Below are 22,630 nucleotides of genomic sequence, written 5' to 3' on the forward strand. Positions count from 1 at the left end.
TAAAAAGATTTATTTTTTTATTTGAGAGAGAGAGCAATTGAGCAAGTTGGGGGAGGGGCAGAGGAAGAGAATCCTCAAGCAAACTCCCTGCTGAGCAGGGAGCCCAATGTGGGGCTTGATCCCATGACCCATCAGATCATGTCCTGAGCCAAAACCAAGAGTCAGACATCTCACTAGCCACCCCGGTGCCCCATTGTGCTAACCCTACTTCATTTCCTCTCAAGGAAGATGGGCTAGAACATGCCCAGCCTTCCCAAGAGAAGTTAAAAGACTAGAAGAGAAAGGAGACAAAAGGAAGAATCAAATAAATGGATAGTTACTGATGATTTACTATGTTCAAGGCATTGGGGAGGTAATCAGAAAAGATGAACATGAGGTGCCTGGGTGGCTCAGTCAGTTAAGCATCCAGCTCCTAGTTTGGCTCAGGTCATGATCTCGAAGTTGTGGGATCAAGCCCCTCATTGGTTCTGCACTCAGCGTGGAGTCTGCTTCACATTCTCTCTCTCTCCTCCTCTGCTTCTACCCCTGCTCATGCTCTCTCTCTCTCACATAAATTAAATAAAATCTTTTTAAAAAATGAACACAAGATTCAGACTAATTGGAGATACAACTTGCTAAAAAACACGAAATAAAATTTAACCATTCAAGATATCATTAGAAGAAATGAATGCCATAAAAACAGCCCATGAAAGGGGGCGCCTGGGTGGCTCAGTCGGTTAAGTGTCTGCCTTTAGCTCAGGTCATGATCCTGATGTCCTGGGATCGAGCCCCACATCGGGCTCCCTGCTCAGCGGGGAGCCTACTTTCCCTCTCCCTCTGCCCCTCCCCCTGCTTGTGCTCTCTCACTCTCTTTCAAATAAATAAATAAAATCTTTAAAAAAACAGCCAGTGATAAAGTGCTAAGTGAATGAGGTAGATGACTTGTGCTCCAGATTCTGGAAGAGGAAGAACCCCCAAGAAAAGCTTTACAGTGGTGGTGAGTTCTTGCTACTGTATAGTTTTTCCACTAGAAGGAGGCAAGGAGAGTAAGCTACATAATTAGAATAGTCCAAGGACCCCTGAGACGAATTTAGTGGTTCTGCCGCTGAAGTAACTCATGGATTTTAGGCAATGCTTCAGATATTTATTACTGCGGAATCAGGATCCAAATTGAGAAACTATGTAAGTTCTTTGTGGCCTCATATGAAAGGTTTTCTGTGTTGTAGTAGCCTTTAAGGTTGGGACAACCATCTTCCTAGATTAGTTTTTTCCTCAGGTTAGATTTGGCTTAAAAGAGAAGGATGGGAAAGGCATGAAGGAGCTGTCTGTTTTCTTCCTTCTGTCTTCCCACTCACCTTTTCGGGAAAGTTGAGCTAGATACTGTTGCTTTCCCAATCCAGTATGCTGTTGCACCTTGTGGCTTTCCCATTCCCCAGTGCTCCAGAGGCCTGCTGTACAAAGACAGGACATTGGTTGTACGTCTACATCCCCACAGCTGAGCAATGTGGAGAACACAGGAGACCCTCTTTTAGATTTTTCAGGGCTTGATGATTTACTATGTTCAAGGCATTGGGGAGGTAATCAGAAAAGATGAACATGAGGTGCCTGGGTGGCTCAGTCAGTTAAGCATCCAGCTCCTAGTTTGGCTCAGGTCATGATCTCAAAGACAAGAACAGCTCTTTATCTTACCTATCTAATACTTTATTCCCAAGCAAAATTTATATTTGGTGTGCTTTTTACTGGAGACCATTTCTTTATAATTGCACCTTGGTGATGAAGCATTAGTTAATGAAGGTATTTATGCTGCAACTTCCTGACTTCTTTTTCAAATTCTAGTGGCAGTTATTGTTTAAAACATTCGTTTGATACTGACATATTGCCTTGAATTGCTGAAATAGTAATTGCCTTCTTAACAAATGAAAGGTTACAGATACCAATATGTGAGGTCTGGGCATTCACTGGAGAATGATAAATAAGTGGAGAGTTGGAAAAAGAATTTCCTGTACTTCTTTCTGTATTTTAGGGTTGCACTGTCTAATAGAGTAACCACTAGCCACATTTAGCTTTTGATCACCTAAAATGTGCTAGTCTCAATTGAGATGTGCTGCAAGTTTAAAATACCTACCAGATTTAAAAGAGTATAGAAAAAAACAAAATATTGATTATGTATTAAAATGATAATATTTGGATATAGTGGGTTAAACCAAAGATATTATTAAAGTTAATGTTACCTGTTTCTTTTTACTTTAAATGTGGCTACTCAACAATTTAAAATTACTTACAGTGGTACTTTAATAGCAATGTAATGGGACAGATGGTAGCTATACTTGGGATGAACATAGCATAATGTGTAAACTTGTCAAATCACTAAGTCATATACCTGAAACTAATGTAATACTGTGTGTCAACTATCATATTCAAAAAATAAGTAAATAAAATTACTCTGACTTACATTTCTTTTGGACAGCAGTGTTCTAAAGGGCCAAGCACTGTGCCATGCACGTAGCAAATGCTCAGTAAATTTTTATCGGTTTGACCAGTTTTAAACTTCAAGTAGCTCTGTCCTTTGTGCACAGCTTAAAATAAATTAGGAGAACCTGTCTAGGCCAAGAGAATTAAGTAGGCTGTCATGAAGATTAAGTAGAATTAATTTAATTTAGAATCTTTTAAATTAAATTAGTTTTTCAAATTAAAACCTGCCCAGAAATAAATGCTATAATGGATGAATATTGAAAACATTATCCTAAGTGAAGGAAAGCCAGTCACAAAGCCCACTTATAGGGCCTTTTATCTGGAAAGCCAGTCACAAAAGGCCACTTATCTGTTTCTATGGTTTTGCCTATTGTGGGCATTTCACATAAAGGCAAATCCATAGAAACAGAAAGTAGGTTAGTAGTGACCCAGGTGCTGGGGATAGGAAAGAATGGGGAATGGCAGTAAATGGGTATGGGATTTCTTTTTGGGGTGATGAAACTGTTCTGAAATTAGATAATGGTGATGATTGTACATCTCTGAAAACTGATTAAAATTACTGAATTGTACACTTATAGAGAATGAATTTTATGTGAATTATATCTCAATAAATCTGTTATAAAATTATTCAAGGCCAAAATATAAAGGATAAGCTTATTTTTTATCCATCAATAGTTCAAAAATAATTACTTAAATAACATATACTACTAATAAATAACATCATTACTTTAAATATCCAGATTTCAGATAATCAATATATCATGTTTTTTGTAAGCCCTATATTTACCTGGAGAAAACAGATTTAACAGATTTTTTCTAAGCTGGCAATGGTATTTTTAAAAAGTACTGATGATGGTTTATATATATTAAACCTGCCTGGATAATTATATTTTATTAGCATTATTATGGAAACTTTTTTAAGGTCAATAATACCATGTTGTTTCTTTTGTTATAAAGGATTTGTATAAGTCCTTGAAAATACTATCTGCAGAACTGGTGCCTTGGCATAATTTAAAAAAGCAGGATGAAAATGAAGGTATCAGAATTGAAGATCTGTTGTTTATAGTAGATACCATGTTAGAAGAAGTTGAAAATAAGGAAAAGGTAATGCATAATACTTATGTAAATGTTCACATTTTAATGTAATCTTATCTTAAAAACTGATAGTGATACAGATATTGATATTTGTTCTACTAAGATTCTTTTTCTCTTTTTAAAGTTTTTATTAAAGTCTTGGGATTATTTTAACATGTGAACTGTTTCTCCCTCTTTTGGACAGGACAGCAATATGCCAAACTTAAAAACTTTGCAAGCTATTGTTTCTCACTTCCAAAAGTTATTTGATGTGCCTTCTTTAAATGGAGTCTATCCTCGAATGAATGAAGTTTATACTAGGCTTGGAGAAATGAACAATGCTGTGAGAAACCTCCAAGAACTCTTAGAATTAGGTGATGACTCTTTGTCCTTTCTGGCCCCCGTTTAAGAATTATTCCTAATAAATCAACAAAAAGTAGGTTAAAAAATTGAAAAGTAAGAAAATTGAGGATAACTAAAGCATAAAATGTTTGATTTAATGATGATGAAATTCTCTTTTAAAATATCCTTTTAGGGACGCCTGGGTGGCTCAGATGGTTAAGCGTCTGCCTTCGGCTCAGGTCATGATCCCAGGGTTGTGGGATCAAGCCCCACATGGGGCTCCCTGCTTGGCGGGGAGCCTGCTTCTCCCTCTCCTTCTGCTGCTCCCCCTGCTTGTGCTCTCTTTCTCTCTCTGTCAAGTAAATAAATATTTTTAAAAAATATCCTTTTATTTCTCTCTTTCAGATAGTTCATCTTCATTGTGTGTGTTGGTGAACACAGTTGGAAAATTGTGTAGGCTGATTAATGAGGATGTGAATGAACAGGTTATGCAGGTATTGGGACCTGAAGACCTCCAAAGGTATTTATTTTAAAAGTATCTTCCACAATGCTTGGATTGGTGAAATTAAAGACTTTCAGAACTTCATAAGTTATTTATCTTTCCTGTTTGGGATAGCATCTTTTAAATAATTTGACAGTCTAAAATAATCTCACACCTTATTGATGGAGAGAATGCCAAGTATTTTCAAGATAAAAATAGATCGTAGGGCCTGTAAGTTTACATAGGGTGGGTCAGGACTCCAGCATTATTGCTATAAGCCTGTTCCCAGGGGAAATTATATATGGAGAAATTCACACCTTGTTAGCAACTTCATGTTAGTATTCAGAGTATATAAACAAGTCTTATTTTTAGTACACTACTATAGGTCGCTTAGTAATTGCTAACAGTGTATTTATTATTTGATTAGAAAATAAATGTTAACGAGTTTTTTTAAAAGCTAGTCATCTCTAAAATAAAACTGATGTTTTTTTAAAATATGGAAACATAGTAAAGCAACGCTTCCCCCTCCCCCCCCCGCCAATTTCATACTACAACGTATGGGAAGAGGAACACAGACATATACCACCCATTCCATATATTCTGCAAGTATCCTAGGAAGATCTGACACTTGAGTTTTCTCATACTTGATGCTTTTAAAAGGAACGTATGTCTCACTATTGGTCTTTTTCCCCTTTCCCACATTTATACTGATGACTGATACTTATTCTTAATGTTTAATAGAATACGGGATATAAAAAACAATTTTTAGCAAATGTTAAAAAGCAAGTTCTCTTGAAAATTCTCAAGCTAAATGGAAAGTCTTCCACATTAGGAATGTTAAATTTAACTTTGGGACACATGTTTACAATGATTAATAAGAGTTTGGTTTTTTGTTTTGTTTTGTTTTGTTTTAGAAAAGTGGTATTAGATGAACAAAGACCTTAAAAAGGAAGGATTGCAGTAAATGATTATTAAATTTATACTGAAATTAGGAAATTTCTTTCCATTTTGAGAATGTTTTATTTCAATCAGATGCAAGAACCTTAAGTTGGAAATTCAGTGTAAACTGTGCATTTTTTTTTAAAAGCATTATCAACAAACTGGAAGAACATGAGGAATTTTTCCCAGCATTTCAGGCATTTACTAATGATCTACTTGAAATCTTAGGTAAGCTCTTTGTTGGTGGTGGTTAAATTTCGAGTCTTAAGATGTCAGTGGGTTTGAGGGATGAGTGTTCCTTAGTCACTGTATTAGTGCTTTTACCTAGAGTGTTTTGGTAGAAAGTGTCTAAAAACCACTAACAGTTCTGGAAATACACTCCTAACTTGTAATTAGAGTTGGTTGGTGTGGTCTACAAAACAGAGAAGCACATATCCTTTAAAGAGCTACGGATTGCCTTTACTTTGAAACCATAAAATGAGAAATGGTATTACTCTGGCTAGGCCCAGGTTAACCCTGACTCTGGCGTGGCCTAATGAGAAATCTTCATAGAATTTATGATCTTGAAGGTGTTTAGTTTTTTTTTTTTCTGCCTTCTTTTTTTTTAAGATAGAACTTACCTACTATGTTATTTAAAATATACAAATTAAATTTCTTTCTCAGGTGATAAGAAGTAATGTAAAGTAAACATCTGTGAAAAGAAAGATAAATTTATAAATCTGTAGAAGGAAAAAGATATATTTGTATTCTTGGTCAGATTGAGGGTTTTGTTATTAGTATTATCTTTTAAAGGGAAAAATGTAATTTGCTTAGGAATCATAGGCAAAATAGAAACCCAAGGCTCTTATTTTAAGTGTGATTATATATGGCTATAAAAGTAATTTATCTTACTATTAAGAACACTTTTTAAGGTTTAAAGTGATTTATTCACTGATGAATTTTTTTTTTATATAGTTCATTTGAAAGATTTTTTTTTAAAGAATGCCTCCTTGACATAGGAAATTAAATTAGAAGAAGAGGGGCGCCCGGCTGGCTCAGTGGGAAGAGCATGCAACTCTTGATCTTGGGGTCGTGAGTTCAAGCCCCACACTGGGCAGAGAGCTCACATAAAAAAAAATAATAAAATTAAATTAGAAGAAGAAATGAGGTTTAATAGAAGATAAGGGAATGAGTAAATTAAAATTTGGTAAGAAGATGAATAAATGAAAAGAAGCATCTGACTGGAATATCTAGCCTCGTAAACATAAAGGAAGTTTTGTGGCCAGTTTTATGTAGACTGTGGAAGCAAGGGAGACAGTGACTGAATGTGCTTTAGGCATGCTCATATGTTTGAAAAGATCATAGCAAGGGAAAATGTAATTTGAAAGCTAAACTTAAGATGAGACATGAAATTGTAGAAATGTGTTGCCTCATATCCCAAAGACCCTAGTTTCATAGAATAATATGATTTTACTTGCTTTGGGGTAGCAGTTAAACAGGGAAGTTCTCATCATTAATAAACATTTTAATAGGTGTGCGGGTAACACTTATTTTAGAATCCTTTTATAGAAACTTCCTCTCAGATATTATGACACTCATGGTTCATGGGGGATCATTTACTTCAAGAAGCCATGTCTCCCTGCAGATGAACTCTGTATTTATGTCATAGTTGAAATTCTGGAATTAAAAATGACACTTAACATTGGGAAAGTTAAATCTGATTGGCAAATATAACTGTTTTTATTACTAGATGTCATTTTAAGCATCAGCTACAGAGTGTTGTACTGAATACCAGATGTGGAGAAGGACTTTGTTTTTCTCATATAAGTGGTGTGATTAGCTGAGGATATTCTCATATTAGCCAAGATCCTTCTCTGCAAGGTTCATTTATAAGGCAGTGTCTCATTTAGTGAGAAAACAGGTGATGCAAGGTGTGAATCAAATTCTCTGTTGTAGACTTGCTTATATTTTTTTCTGGTATCTTGACACTTTGTAAGTGGATCTAGACAAGTATTCTGACTGAAGTCAGGAGCTTAAGTAGCATGGGCTATACGTTTAGGTTAAAGGAAAAGCAACCAAAATTCAGCTAAACATGGAGGAAGAGAGGTAGAACCTAAGGAAGCATGTTTTATATAAAGGAAAATGAGTTTATAAACAGTGGCCCAGCAGAATAAGGTAGAAAAAAATGTTAAGAATCTAGAGAACTTGCCACTGGGGCTTGTAGTGCTGGAGCCTAGATAATGAGAGAAAAGGACCTTGCTTCTCCAGTGGCCAAGAGCTTTCAGACAGTGAATTTAACAGGCTGGTTGGAAGAAGACAGTTTTAGAAAGAGAAATCAAATTCACAAAGAATCTGGCAGAGAAGAACCTGAACTAGTTGATCTAGTAAGCTGGACCAGACTAAGCTCTTCAACACATTGCATCTGAGATTTGTACTTTGCCTCACACTTTTTATTATGTAGATATGTTTCATCCTAAAAGGTAGACCTAAGAATGATCCTACTAATGAGAAATTTTTCCAATAGAATTAAGGAGAGGACTGTGTTCCATGAGAAGAAATCATTAAGTGCTCAGATAGGGACCCAGAAAAGAGACAGCTTTCACCTAGGATTTCACCATGTAGGCTCACCCATGTAATTACATGGATTTAAAGCAGCAATGACATATCACAAATGTGGCCAGTAGGATCACTTAATAAGAGCACACTGCTAATGAGATTATTATCAGAGTCAGGGGATACTTGTAGGTATAGGGTAGCTTTACAAACAGATGCCCTATGAAGCATCTGTGTCTGAATCAGTGACACTCTTATCATCAGTATTAGAGAAAAATTTCATGTGCATAGAAGAGCTAATGTTGTTGCCTTTGTGTTTGAGGTTTGCTTTGCATAGAGATTCTCATTTCATCTGAGCCTATCACTAGATAAAGCTACTCTTTCCTTATTCATGTTTTTCTGTTACAGAAATTGATGACTTGGATGCCATTGTACCTGCAGTAAAGAAATTAAAAATACTTTCATACTGAAAACAAATCAAATTATTTTTACTGTGTAAATTGCATTCTTAACATTCTGAGTATTTTATAGGACTGATCTTGCTTTGAGACAGGGTTATAAATGTATTTACTCTCAGAATTCATCCCCTTCTTAGTATTGGGTCCTTCACATCTATATTTTTATTAACTTTGAGATTCTTATATAGAAAACATTGTAAGCTGAAGTGTAAGTTGACTTTAAGTCATTTAAACATTTCTTAAGCAATTCTTCAGTGCTTAAAGTCTAAGACTGTTTTAAAATATAATGTGTGAGTAAAACAAACTCAGAGAGGTTGCAAATAATAAAAAGGTTGTATTTAAGTTGAGGGTTTAGTGACCTTTTTGATTCTGGGAACAAGGATTGCCAGTGGCTCTCTTGAATTCAGCCAATAAGAACCTATTGCTTTCCTGGCAAGGAAATGGCACATTCTATTAAGATATCCCTCATGGCACTTGCCTTTTCAAAGCAGGAGGAAGAAAAGAAGGAAAAAATGTTTTATCATTGTGTTAGGATAGGAAATGAATTATGAGGTAATATAGATAAGTAGATAGTAGTCTCTCATCAAAAAAAGTATCTTTTTGCAATCTTGTTGTAATATACTTTTTATAAGGACATGAAATCTTAAATAAAGTTTTTGTGAAGAATTTCCAAATATAAGTGTCCTCAGTGACTTATTTATATTATGCACGAATCATATTTTCTTACAAGGCTGAGCCTTGCTGCATTTTATTTTATATAAGAATACTTCTCTTGCTGCCTTCTGCTTATTCTCTGTTCTCAATATTCAGTCTGATTTTTTAAGGGACCAGTGTTACTGCACCCCCCTCCCTCGCCATTCTTTTATATCTAGCAGGCCTAGTCTCTTTCTAGATTTAAAATTCTTTGTTTTGTTAGGCTGCAGTTACATTTCTAAACTCCAGCCAATAATTTGTGAAAGAATCTGTGTCTTTGAGGGTTAAGTAGAAAAAGTAATTGGATATTCAATAATGTAAATACTCTTAGTTGATTAGATTACTCCAAGAAATTGCTATGAGGCAGTTTGTAAATCTAACAGTATTTGAAAGGAAGAAATATAATTTAAAAATTACGTTAATTTAAATTTTGTTAGCTAGTTTAAGAGCCTCTGGTTAGCTCTTAGTTTAAAACAGGTTTTCAAACTCTTCCTCAGAGGCCTCAGAGTTTTTTTTGGAGGGTCACTGAGCGGGACAGTGCCACTAGGAGGAAGAACTGTGGACTCTTGTCAGATCTACTTTTATCCAGTTTTAATTATTTAAAATACAAGTAAAGTACTGCAATTATTGTTTAGGTCCTTTTTTTTTTTTTAACATTTTAATTGATATATAATTGACTAATAAGCTGTACATATTTGAAGTATACAATTTGATAAGTTCTGATACACACACATATATACCTGTGAAACCATCACCACAATCAAAATACTAAACATACCTCATGTCTCCAAAAGTTACCTCTTTGCCCTTGGTAATCCTACCCAGCCCCCGCTTACCCCTAAGCAACAACTGATCTGCTCTCCCTGTCACTATAGACTCATTTACATTTTATGGGATTTCATGTAAATGGAATCATACAATTGATTTCTTTTTTTTGTCTGGCCTCTTTTACTCAGCATAATTATTTTGAGATTTTTGCATGTTGCATTTATTAACAGTTCATTCCTTTTTATTGCTGTGTAGTATTCTATTGTATGAGTATACCACAGTTTGTTATATCCATTCACTTATTGATGGAGATTTTAGGTATTTTGAGTTTTTTACTACTATGAATAAAACTGCTATAAACATTCATGTTGTTCAGATCTTTGTATGGACATATACCTGATATCCAGTGTCTTGAAAACTGTTTCATACATTTTGTCTGTTCTTTGTTTTGTTTTGGTTCTGGTTGGTACAGGTAGAAGGGTAAATTTGGTTTCTGTTACTCCATCCTGGTTAAAAGTGGAAGTTTAGAAGTATTAAGTCTGAAAATATATAGGGTTTCTTAGGTTGTCTTTTCATTATTTTTTTCTAATTTTATTGCATTGTAGTCAGAGAACTTTTTTTTTTTTTGGTATCAAGTCTTTGGGAATTTGTTGAGACTTTGTGATTTTGTATGTGATGAAATTTATACATATTCCACATGTTGCTTAAAAAAAAGCCTCATCTCTGTTTGATATATACTGCTATTAAATAGTTTAAATTTTCCTGTCAATTTTTTTGTCTTCTTGATTTGTTAGTTTATGGGAGATACTAAAATTTCTCTGGATTTGTCAAATTTGTTTTATGTATTTCAAGCCTACTTTCATGTACTTATAAACTCATAGTTGATAATATCTTCTCAATTAATAGCTCTATTGCTACTCATGCATTTCACCTTGAATGCAGGTTTGTCCTTTCTTTTAATTAATACCTGTTGGATATTTTCCTTTTTCATTTATTTACTAATCTTGTTTATTGTAAAATATAACACATGCTAAAAAGGGTATCAACCATAAATGTCAAGTATAATGGTGAATATATATGCAACAATAAAAAAAGTAGAACATCACCAGCACTCCCAAATACACCCCCCCATGTCGCTTCCCCCAAGGGGTAGCTATTAGTCTGACTTATGTTAGTCTCTTCCTTTTTTTTTCTTTTTTTTTTTTATAAATAGCTTTGCCACTTTTGTGTATGCCTAAACCAGGATAGTTGAGTTTTACCTGTTTTTGAGCTGTATAAAAATGGTGAATCATATTCTTTTTAATGTTTGTTCTTTGGTTCAATATTATTATTATTTTTTTCTTTGTAGTTTTTAATTTTATTATGTTATGTTAGTCACCATACAATACATCATTAGTTTTTGATGTAGTGATCCACGATGCATTGTTTTCGTATAACACCCAGTGCTCCATGCAGCACATGCCCTCCTTAATACCCATCACCTGGCTAACCAATCCCCCCTCACCCCTCCCCTCTAAAACCCCCCGTTTGTTTCTCAGGTCCATAGTCTCTCATGGTTCATCTCTTCCTCCAATTCCCCCCGCCCATTTTTCCCTTCCTTCTCCTAATGTCCTCCATGTTATTCCTTATGTTCCACAAATAAGTGAAACCGTATGATAATTGACTTTCTCTGCTTGACTTATTTCACTTAGCATAATCTCCTCCAGTCCCATCCATGTTGATGTAAAAGTTGGGTATTCATCTTTTCTGATGGCTGAGTAATATTCCATTGTATATATGGACCACATCTTCTTTATCCATTCATCTGTTGGAGGGCATCTCGGCTCTTTCCACAGTTTGGCTATTGCGGACATTGCTGCTATGAACATTGGGGTGCATATGGCCCTTCTTTTCACTACATCTGTATCTTTGGGGTAAATACCCAGGAGTGCAATTGCTGGGTCATAGGGTAGCTCTATTTTTAAATTTTTGAGGAACCTCCACACTGTTTTCCAAAGTGGCTGTACCAATTTGCATTCCCACCAACAGTGTAAGAGAGTTCTCCTTTCTCCACAACCTCTCCAACATTCGTTGTTTCTTTCCCTGTCCATTTTTGCCATTCTAACTGGTGTAAGGTGGTATCTCAGTGTGGTTTTGATTTGGATTTCCCTGATGGCTAATGATGATGAACATTTTTTCATGTGTCTGTTAGCCATTTGTATGTCTTCTTCAGAGAAGTGTCTGTTCATCTCTTCTGCCCACTTTTTGACTTGATTATTTGTTTTTTGGGTGTTGAGTTTGAGAAGTTCTTCATAGATTTTGGATACCAGCCCTTTATCTGTAGTGTCATTTGCAAATATCTTCTCCCATTCTGTGGGATGCCTCTTTGTTTTGTTGACTGTTTCCTTTGCTGTGCAGAAGCTTTTTATCTTGATGAAGTCCCAGAAGTTCATTTTTGCTTTTGTTTCACTAGCTTTTGGAGATGTATCTTGAAAGAAGTTGCTGTGGCCGATGTCAAAGTGGTTACTGCCTATGTTCTCCTCTAGGATTTTGATGGATTCCTGTCTCACATTGAGGTCTTTCATCCACTTTGAGTTTATCTTTGTGAATGGTGTTAGAGAATGGTTGAGTTTCATTCTTCTGCATGTGGCTGTCCAATTTTCCCAGCACCATTTATTGAAGAGACTGTCTTTTTTCCATTGCATGTTTTTTCCTGCTTTGTCAAAGATTATTTGACCAAAAAGTTGAGGGTCCATATCTGGGTTCTCTATTCTGTTCCATTGGTCTGTATGTCTGTTTTTGTGCCAGTACCATGCTGTCTTGGTGATCACTGCTTTGTAATATAGCTTGAAATTGGGCAACGTGATGCCCCTGGCTTTTTTTTCTTTTTCAACATCTCCTTGGTGATTTGGGGTCTTTTCTGATTCCATACAAATTTTAGGATTGTTTGTTCCAGCACTTTGAAAAATGTCATTGGAATTTTGATTGGGATGGCATTGAAGGTATAGATTGCTCTGGGTAGCACAGACATTTTAACAATGTTTATTCTTCCAGTCCATGAGCATGGAATATTTTTCCATCTTTTTGTGTCTTCTTCAATTTCTTTCATGAGTGTTTTGTAGTTCCTAGGGTATAGATCCTTTCTCTTTGGTTAGGTTTATTCCGAGATATCTTATGGTTTTTGGTGCTATTGTAAATGGAATTGTTTCTTTAATTTCTCTTTCTACAGTTGCATTGTTAGTGTATAAGAAAGCAACTGATTTCTGTGCATTAATTTTGTATCCTGCCACATTACTGAATTGCTGGATGAGTTCTAGTAATTTGGGGGTGGAGTCTTTTGGGTTTTCCACATAAAGTATCATGTCGTCTGCGGAAAGAGAGAGTTTGACTTCTTCTTTGCCAATTTGAATACCTTTTATTTCTTTTTGTTGTCTGATTGCTGTTGCTAGGACTTTTAGTACTATGTTGAACAACAGTGGTGAGAGTGGGCACCCTTGACGTGTTCCTGATCTTAAGGGAAAGGCTCTCAGCTTTTCCCCGTTGAGGATGATATTCGCTGTGGGTTTTTCATAGATGGATTTTCTGAGCTTGAGGAATGTTCCCTCTATCCCTATACTCTGGAGAGTTTTAATCAGGAAAGGATGTTATATTTTGTCAAATGCTTTTTCTGCATCAATTGAGAGGACCATATGGTTCTTCTCCCTCCTCTTATTAATGTGTTCTATCACATTGATTGATTTGCGGATGTTGAACCACCCTTGCATCCCGGGGATAAATCCCACTTGGTCGTGGTGGATGATCCTTTTAATGTATTGTTGGATCCTATTAGCTAGGATTTTGTTGAGGATTTTGGAATCCATATTCATCAGGGATATCGGTCTGAAATTCTCCTTTTTGATGGGGTCTTTGCCTGCTTTGGGGATTAAGGTAATCCTGGCCTCATAGAATGAGTTTGGAAAGTTTTCCTTCTGTTTCTATTTTTTGAAACAGCTTCAGTAGAATAGGTATTATTTCTTCTTTGAATGTTTGGTAGAATTCCCCAGGGAATCCATCAGGCCCTGGACTCTTGTTTTTTGGGCGGTTTTTGATCACTGCTTCAATCTCGTTACTGGTTATTGGCCTATTCAGGTTGTCAGTTTCTTCCTGTTTCAGTCTTGGCAGCTTATAGGTTTCCAGGAAGGCATCCATTTCATCCAGATTGCTCAGTTTATTGGCATATAGTTGTTGATAATAGTTTCTAATAATTGTTTCTATTTCCTTGGTGTTAGTTGTGATCTCTCCCCTTTCATTCATAATTTTATTAATTTGGGTCCTTTCTCTCTCTTTTGGATAAGTCTGGCCAGTGGTTTATCAATCTTATGAATTCTTTCAAAGAACCAACTTCTAGTTTCATTGATCTGATCTACTGTGTTTCTGGTTTCTAATTCATTGATTTCTGCTCTAATTTTAATTATTTCTCTTCTAATGCGTGGCTTAGGTGTTGTTTGTTGCCTTTTCTCTAGTTCTTTAAGGTGTAGAGTCAGTTGGTGAATTTGGGATTTTTCTATTTTTTTGAGTGAGGCTTGGATGGCTATGTATTTCCCCCTTAGGACCGCCTTTGCAGTATCCCATAGGTTTTGGACCGATGTGTTTTCATTCTCATTGATTTCCATGAATTGTTTAAGTTCTTCTTTGATTTCTTGGTTGACCCAAACATTCTTGAGCAGAGTGGTCTTTAGCTTCCAAGTGTTTGAATTTCTGCCAAATTTTTTCTTGTGATTGAGTTCCAGTTTTAGAGCATTGTGGTCTGAGAATATGCAGGGAATAATCTCAATCTTTTGGTATCAGTTGAGACCTGATTTGTGACCCAGTATATGGTCTATTCTGGAGAAAGTTCCATATGCGCTCGAGAAGAATGAGTATTCTGTTGTTTTAGAGTGGAATGTTCTGTAAATATCTATGAGGTCCATCTGGTCCAATGTATCATTCAGAGCTCTTGTTTCCTTGTTGATTTTCTGCTTAGATGACCTGTCCATTGCTGAGAGTGGAGTATTGAGGTCTCCTACAATTAACGTATTGTTATCAATAGGACTCTTTATTTTTTTTTTTTTTAAAGATTTTATTCATTTATTCGACAGAGAGAGACACAGCGAGAGAGGGGACACAAGCAGGGGGAGTGGGAGAAGGAGAAGCAGGCTTCCCGCTGAGCTGGGAGCCCGACGTGGGATTCGATCCCAGGACCCCGGGACCATGACCTGAGCTGAAGGCAGACGCTTAACGACTGAGCCACCCAGGCACCCTGACTCTTTATTTTGGTTAACAGTTGGCCTAAGTATATGGCTGCTCCCATGTTGGGGGCGTAGATATTTACAATTGTTAGATCTTCTTGTTGGATAGACCCTTTAAGAATGATATAGTGTCCTTCTGTGTCTCTTATTACAGACTTTAGTTTAAAATCTAATTTGTCTGATATAAGAATTGCTACTCCAGCTTTCTTTTGAGGTCCACTGGCATGGAAGATGGATCTCCATCCCTTCACTTTCAGTCTGGATGTATCTTTAGGTTCAAAATGAGTCTCTTGTAGACAGCATATGGATGGGTCCTGTCTTTTTATCCAATCTGCAACCCTGTGCCGTTTTATGGGAGTGTTTAGGCCATTCACGTTGAGAGTGATTATTGAAAGATATGAGTTAATTGTCATCATGTTGCCTGTGAAGACGTTGTTTTTATAGATTGTCCCTGTAAATTTCTGTTGTAGATCACTCTTGGGGTCTTACTCCTTTTATAGAACCCCCCCTTAATATTTCTTGCAGGGCCGGCTTAGTGGTCACATATTCTTTCAGCTTCTGCCGGTCGTGGAAGCTCTGCATCTCTCCATCCATTCTAAATGAAAGCCTTGCCAGATAAAGTATTCTTGGCTGCATGTTCTTCTCATTTAGTACCCTGAATATGTCTTGCCAGGCCTTTCTGGCTTGCCAGGTCTCTGTGGGTAGGTCTGACATTATTCTGATGTTCCTCCCTCTGTACGTAAGGAATCTCTTCCCCCTAACTGCCCTTAAGATGGTTTCCTTGGTTCTAAGATTTGCAAGTTTTACTATTACATGCCGGGGTGTTGGCCTGTTTTCCTTGATCTTAGGAGGGGTCCTCTCTGCCTCTAGGACTCGAATGTTTGTTTCATTCCCCAGATTAGGGAAGTTCTCAGCTACGATTTGCTCAAATACATCTTCTAGCCCTCTCTCTCTCTCCACTCCCTCCAGGATTCCAATGATTCTGACATTGGAACGCCTCATGGTGTCACTTATTTCTCTGATTCTATTTTCATGGATTCTGAGTTGTTTTTCCCTGGCCTCCTCTTTTCCCTTTTTATCTATTATACTGTCTTCCAGATCGCTTATTCTCTCTTCTGTCTCAGTTACCCTGGCTGTTAGATTATCTAGATTGGATTGGATCTCATTGATAGCATTTTTAAGTTCTGCCAATTCCCCTTTTATTTCTGCCCTTAGAGACTCTATGTTGCCATTAATTGATTTCTCCATTCTAGCCATTGTCTTCACAATTGCTAGCCTGAATTCCATCTCCGACGTCTTGGTTATATCTGCATCCATTTGTAAATCTGCAGCATAAGTCATAATCTCTGAGTCTTTTCTGTTTTGGGGGCTCCTCCTCCTAGTCATTCTGTTGATGGGTGTTTGAGGGAATGTATAGAGTCCAAATTATTGACCAGAACCCAAGCAAGATGCACCTGTTTTCTTGGGACCTTAGGGTTGCTGGCCTCTTGTTTTCCCGGCCTGTCTTCTGCGGGAGGGGCCTGTCGCGCTGTTACTCAGGCAACCCTGTTTGGGCGGAGTTGCCCTGCGCCCCTGTGGCGGGGAATGGGCTCAGTGGGAATCAGTCTTTGGGGCTTTTGTTCTCTGGCGCCTTTCCCTGGCGGCTTTCCGCATCTCTTCCGCGAGTCAGAGCAGAAGAGACCATTTCCAACCCTCTGCCTCGGAGCAGAGAGACCGCAGTCTGTTCTTTAGTGAGCTCTCCAGGCCACATCATCTCCGTTTCTGTCCGTGCTGCTATAAACTGCAGGGTCCTGGGTTGTGCGCCCCTCCGCAGCGCTCCCAGTCCTGCCTCCAGGTCGGGGCACGTCTCTGCCCTTTGTGCTTCTAAAACTGCCAGCCGCTCCCAGTGCGTGCGAGCGCGACTCTGCCGCTTGGGGTTCTGTCCCGGGGACTGCAGTTCGCGTGCGCGCGACCCCGCCGCTCGCCGCTTGGGGTTTCTACCCCGGGGGTTGCAGTTCACCGGCGACCCTGGCGCACCGGGTTTCCGTCTCGGAGGCTGCAGTTCGCGTGCGCGCGACCGTTGCTTCGGTTTCTGTCGGGGGGCTGCGGTTCGTGTGCGGGCGACCCCGCTGGTCTGGTTTTCCACCCCGGGGGCTGCCCTAAAGTTCTTTCCCGACGCTACCGGTCTGCGAGTCTGTGTCCGTCCGCAGCGCGCGAGGCTGTCACTCACCGGCGGTGTAGGATCCCCACGGCCAGGCTCCCTCCCGCCGCCGGTTATCCTCCGATATCTGCCCACGGAATCACGGCTCCCCGCTTCGTACCTCAAAACCAACCGCCTGCGATATTCTGTTTGTAGAGATCCAGATCTTCTTACCTCTCAGGCTGGTTTCGTGGGTGCTCAGAGTGGTCTGGTAGATATCCAGCTCAATTCCGGGGACCAGTTGAAATAGGGTCCCCTACTCCTCCGCCATCTTTCCCCTCTTCTGGTTCAATATTATTTTTATACTGTTGATCCATGTTGTTGTCTGTTGGTCCAGGTTATTGTTTTCATTGGTGTCTAGTATTTCTCTATGAATATTACACAGTCCATTTGTTCTACTGGCAATTGATATTTGGGTTGTTTCTTGTTCTTGGCTATTGTGAACTGCTGCTATTATGTATATGCATCCTTTATATGCATCCTTGTACACTTGTGTGCAAGTTTTCTAGAATCAATATCCAAGAAGTAAAATTGCTGGGCCCTAGGGGAAAACACTCGTGTATACTGCCACAGAGGCTGTGGTCTGTACAATTAAAGGTAATATATTCCTATAGATAATGATGTCAGTGGAGCCTCGGGGGTTGTACATTGTGGCAGTTTTGATAGGGAATGTTTACCTTCAACTTCAGAAGAAAATGCCAAACTATTTTCCAAAGTGATTGTACCAATTTATACTCCCACCATCAATGTATGAGAGTTCCCACTTTTCCACATCCTGACCAATTGTTGGTAAGTCAGATTTTCAATTTTTTGCCATTGTAGTGTATAGAATTATTATTATTATTATTTTTTTTTTTAAAGATTTTATTTATTTGACAGAGAGAGACACAGCGAGAGAGGGAACACAAGCAGGGGGAGTGGGAGAGGGAGGAGCAGGCTTCCCGCTGAGCAGGGAGCCCGATGCGGGGCTCGATCCCAGGGCCCTGGGATCATGACCTGAGCCGAAGGCAGACACTTAACGACTGAGCCACCCAGGCGCCCCTAGAATTATTTTTATGGTTGTAATTTTTATTTCTGTGATTACTAATGAAGTTAAGCATCTTTTCCTTTGTTGGCCATTTGTATTTCTTTTTTTAAAGTGCTTAGATATGTCCTTTGTTCATTGTTCTGTTGGACTACCTGTCTTCATATTGATTTGTAGGAGTTATATATTTTGGATATGAGCCATTTGACATTTATGTGTAGCAAATATTTTTTGCAATTCTGTGTCCTCTTTTCATTTTCCTGTACAGTGGATTGTTGAACAACGTGGGGATTGGGGGTGCCACCCTGCTCCCCATGCAGTCAAAATCTGTGTATAACTTTTGATTCCTCAAAAACGTAACTACTAATAGCCTCCTGTTGACCAGAAGGAAGCCTTACCGATCATGTAAGCCGTCAGTTAACACACATTTAATATGTTGTGTATATTCTGTACTGTACTCTTACAAGAAAGTAAGCTAGAGAAAAAATGTTAAGAAAATCATAAGGAAGAGAAAATACATTTATAGTACTGTACTGTATTTATAAAAAAACCCCACATAAAAGTGGACCCATGCAATTCAAACCCATGTTGTTCAAGGGTCAACTGTAGTTTCTTTTTAGGAACTGAAGAACCCAATTTTAGTATAGAGATGTATGGTCTTTACCTTTATAGTTTAGTGCTCTCTGTGTCTTATGAAGTCTTTCCCTAGTCGCAGTTGTAAAGTTATTCTCCTATGTTATCTTATAACTGTATAGTTTTGCCTTATCACATTGAGTCTAATCACCTGGAGTCTTTTTTTTTTTTTTTAATGAAAGTATAGTTGGCATACTGTATTACATTGGAGTACGACATGGGGTACAACAACTCTATACATTATAATGTGCTTACCACAAGTGTAGCTGCCCTCTGTCACTATACAGTGTTACTAAAATACCATTAATTGTATTTCCAATGCTGCACCTTTTATCCCTGTGACATAAACATTCCCTAACCAGAAGCCTGTACCTCCTACTCCCCTTCACCCATTTTGCCCATCCCCCCAGCCCCCTGCACTCTGGCAACTACCTGCTCTCTACTTATGGATCTGTTTCTGCTTTGTCTGTTCCTTTGTTTTGTTTTTTAGATTCCACATATAGGTGAAATCATATGGTTTTTGTCTTCCTCTGCCTGAATTGTTTCACTTAGCATAATACTCTTTAGGTCCATCTATGTTGTCTCAAATGGCAGAATCTCCTCCGTTTTTATAGCTGAATACTACTATATTGTGTATATATACCATATATTCTTTCCTCATTTATCAGTGGACGCTTGGGTTGCTTTTTTTAAATTTTGCTTTTAATGATTGTAAATAATGCTGCAGTAAACATAGGGGTACATATGTCTTTTCAAATTAGTCTTTTCATTTTCTTTGGGTAAATACTCAGTAGTGGATTTACTGGATCATATGGTATTTCTACTTTTAATTTTTTGAGGAACCTCAGTGGCTGTACCAACTTACATTCTCATCAGCAGTGGACAAAGGTTCCCTTTTGTCCACATCCTTGCCAACACTTGTTACTTCTTTTCTTTTTCATACTAGCCATTCTGACAGCTATAAAGTAATATCTCCTTATGGTTTTAATTTGCATTTACCTGATGATTAATGACATTGAGCATCTTTTTTTTTTTTTTTTTTTAAGTAATCTCTGTCCAACATGGGGCTCCAACTCATGACCCTGAGATCAACAGTCACATGCTCTACTGACTGAGACATCCAGGTGCCCCTGATGTTGAGCATCTTTTCATGTGTCTGTCAGCCCTCTGCACGTCTTCTTCAGAAAAATGTCTATTCAGGTCCTCTGCCCATTTTTTTAATTGGATTATTTGTTGTTTGGTGTTAAGTTGTATAGGTTCTTTGTATATTTGGGGCATTAACCCCTTACCACATATATCATTTGCAGGTATGTTCTCCCATTCAGTAGGTTGCTTTTTTTTGTCCATGGTTTCCTTTGCTGTGCAAAAGCTTTTTATTTTTTATTTTCATTTTTATTTTTTAAAAGTATTTTATTTTGAGAGAGAGAGAGAGCTAGAGCGTGCACTAGCAGGGGGAGGAGAAAGAGACAGAGAATCTTAAGCAGACTCCATGCTGAGCACAGAGCGCAACACAGGGCTCAATCTCACGACCCTGAGATCATGACCTGAGCCAAAATCAAGAGTCAGACGAAAAGCTCTATGTTTTGATGTGCTCCCAGTAGTTTAATTGCTTTTGTTTCCCATGCCTGAGGAGACATATCCAGAATAATGTTGCTAAGTCCAATAACAACAAGATTACTGCTTATATTTTCTTCCAGGACTTTTATGGTTTCATGTCTCACATTTAGGTCTTCAATCCATTTTGAGTTTATTTTTGTGTATGGTGTAAGAAAGTGGTCGTTTCTTTTGCCTGTAGCATCATTTGACATTCTAGGCTTTAGTAGTGGGTTTATTGTGATTGTAAATATATTTAGAGGTCTTTTGACCATTTTCTTTTGTTTTTTCCTAATCATCATTTTTTTTCTGTACTTTTTTTCTTTATTTTTGGGGGGGGTTGATTTTTCTCTATTACTTTTTCTTCTCCACTATTGATTTAGAAGTTTTATAGTTCAGCTCTATTGATTTTTCTATTGTTACTCTATTTTATTGATTATCTTAAAATTTTAAATATATACTTAGGGTCCAATCAGCAGACAAACCACGTTGCATAGGTAGCTAACAGGAAAATTTAAAACAAGAATTGCTAACTAGTAAAAGGTAGTTAACTACTATGAAAGGGGATAAAAGAGGACTCTAGGAGGTACAAAATAGCAACTGCAGAAAGTAGATACTACCCTCAGGGATAAAGGAGAGTGAAGAAAGAAATTGTGAAATTTGGAAGAATGCCTTCCAACTAGGCTGAGATTGAAAACTTTGAGGAGAGGTTTGGCGGCCATAGGAAGAAGCCTACTTGTGGCAAAAAAAAGAACAAAACAAAACAACCCAACTTGCTGGCTGGTGCTGAACCATGAAGGCCATGGTTATGGTGGCAGAGCCCAAGGACATGAGCCAAGGGTAAACTGTGAGGGGTGCTTCCGTGACAGAGAACAGCCTCCACACAACAACCAGCTAGCTGCCATGGAAAACAGCACATTAGTAGAAAAAAGAAAAGCCCCCTTTTCTTGCTCCTCTGGCCTTGCAGTGTCTCTCCAATGCCCTCTACTGGGAAAGCCTAAAATCAAGCCCCTGGCAAAGAGACAAGTCTGGTGTCCCTTGAATCATCAAAGGACGGCAAAGATGGGCTGATTTGGAGCTGAGAGGTGATAAGATAGTAACTGACCCAAATTTATCTATAATTTATTTTTAAAATATAAAACTATCTTTAGTTTCCTAAATAAGATAATGACCTGAACACTTCAACTTTCCACTGAACCAGCCTCTTGTCCCTTTTTAAATGTTAATACCAGCATTTTAGTGCCACTGTGTTTTTGAACCCAGTTTTTGCAAAAACTTTTGGTTGCTTGCCTGTTTATATTTTGTAAGCAGTCAAGACTTAGGTTAACACTTTGTGGATTTCTTCGTTCCCCATTGTTTCCCATGTACCACTTCTGAATATTACACTTTCTTTCTTGCTGAAATACATCTCATGGCCATTTTTCAGTTTGATGTTCCCATGTGTTTTATATTTTTAAAATTCCAATTTTATTTTATAGTTTTGCCCATGAGCTTCTTTTAGTGGGAATTACATGCTGCAGGGGTCCCACATGTGCCCTGGATGGGCCTGGCAGCCCTAACGGCCAGTTTTGTGGTTGCCTGTGTCAGGGCTTCACGTGATTGTAGGTTCTAAACCAGTTTTCACATTAGTTTCAAGGTTTGGGGTTTCTATTCCAAGTCAGTTGTGTGTAACCTCAGACCCTGTGTTCCTGTAGGACAGATTAGTTGACTGCTTCCACTCACTGTTGACAGCCAGTTCCTTGTCCTCATTGGCAGCCAAGGTGTTTTCTGATACAAAACTTTTCAGGCTTCTTGTCCCTTACATAAGCCTTGCCTTCTGTCAGTGTATGCTAAAATTCTGGTTCCTGTCAACACTTAAATTCCCCTACAACTCCTGTACACTGCTTTAAATTTCCTCTTTGGACCATCACCAGGAAATTTACCTGTGTTACTTCTTAATCAGCCATGTTTAAAATAAATGCTGTTCCTGGTTTAAGTAGGTTTTCTCTGTGTTTGGAAGAGGAAGGGATAGGTTTTTCACTTGTTGGCCATCTTAACTAGAAGTTGTTTTAGGGTTGCTAATATTCAGGATGTGATACATGATGCATTCCCTTATACGTCTCCGATGCTTTACCATTTTGAAGGCACATGTATTTAGTGAACATTCCAATGCCACTGTGAAGTAGACAGGACAGGCATCAGTTGCCTGATTTTGTTATGAGAATTTGTCACTCAAAA

The 22,630-nt window shown here is 38.0% G+C and overlaps 1 protein-coding gene across 6 annotated transcripts in view; it reads left to right on the forward strand.

Moving 5' to 3' along the window:
* The window catches only part of CEP70 (centrosomal protein 70), a 104,079-nt gene extending 95,123 nt beyond the window's left edge, over positions 1-8,956 (forward strand). For all 6 annotated transcript variants that reach the window (XM_036092152.2, XM_036092151.2, XM_036092153.2 and 3 more), the window contains 5 exons: positions 3,409-3,555; positions 3,731-3,899; positions 4,273-4,387; positions 5,436-5,515; positions 8,228-8,956. In XM_036092152.2, coding sequence (XP_035948045.1) covers positions 3,409-3,555; positions 3,731-3,899; positions 4,273-4,387; positions 5,436-5,515; positions 8,228-8,289 — 573 coding nt within the window. In that variant the 3' untranslated portion in view covers positions 8,290-8,956. The remainder of the gene's footprint in view (positions 1-3,408; positions 3,556-3,730; positions 3,900-4,272; positions 4,388-5,435; positions 5,516-8,227) is intronic.
* The last annotated feature ends 13,674 nt before the right edge of the window (positions 8,957-22,630 follow it).

The sequence above is a fragment of the Halichoerus grypus genome, chromosome 1 (genome assembly GCF_964656455.1).
Source record: "Halichoerus grypus chromosome 1, mHalGry1.hap1.1, whole genome shotgun sequence".
Classification (NCBI taxonomy): Eukaryota; Metazoa; Chordata; class Mammalia; order Carnivora; family Phocidae; genus Halichoerus; species Halichoerus grypus.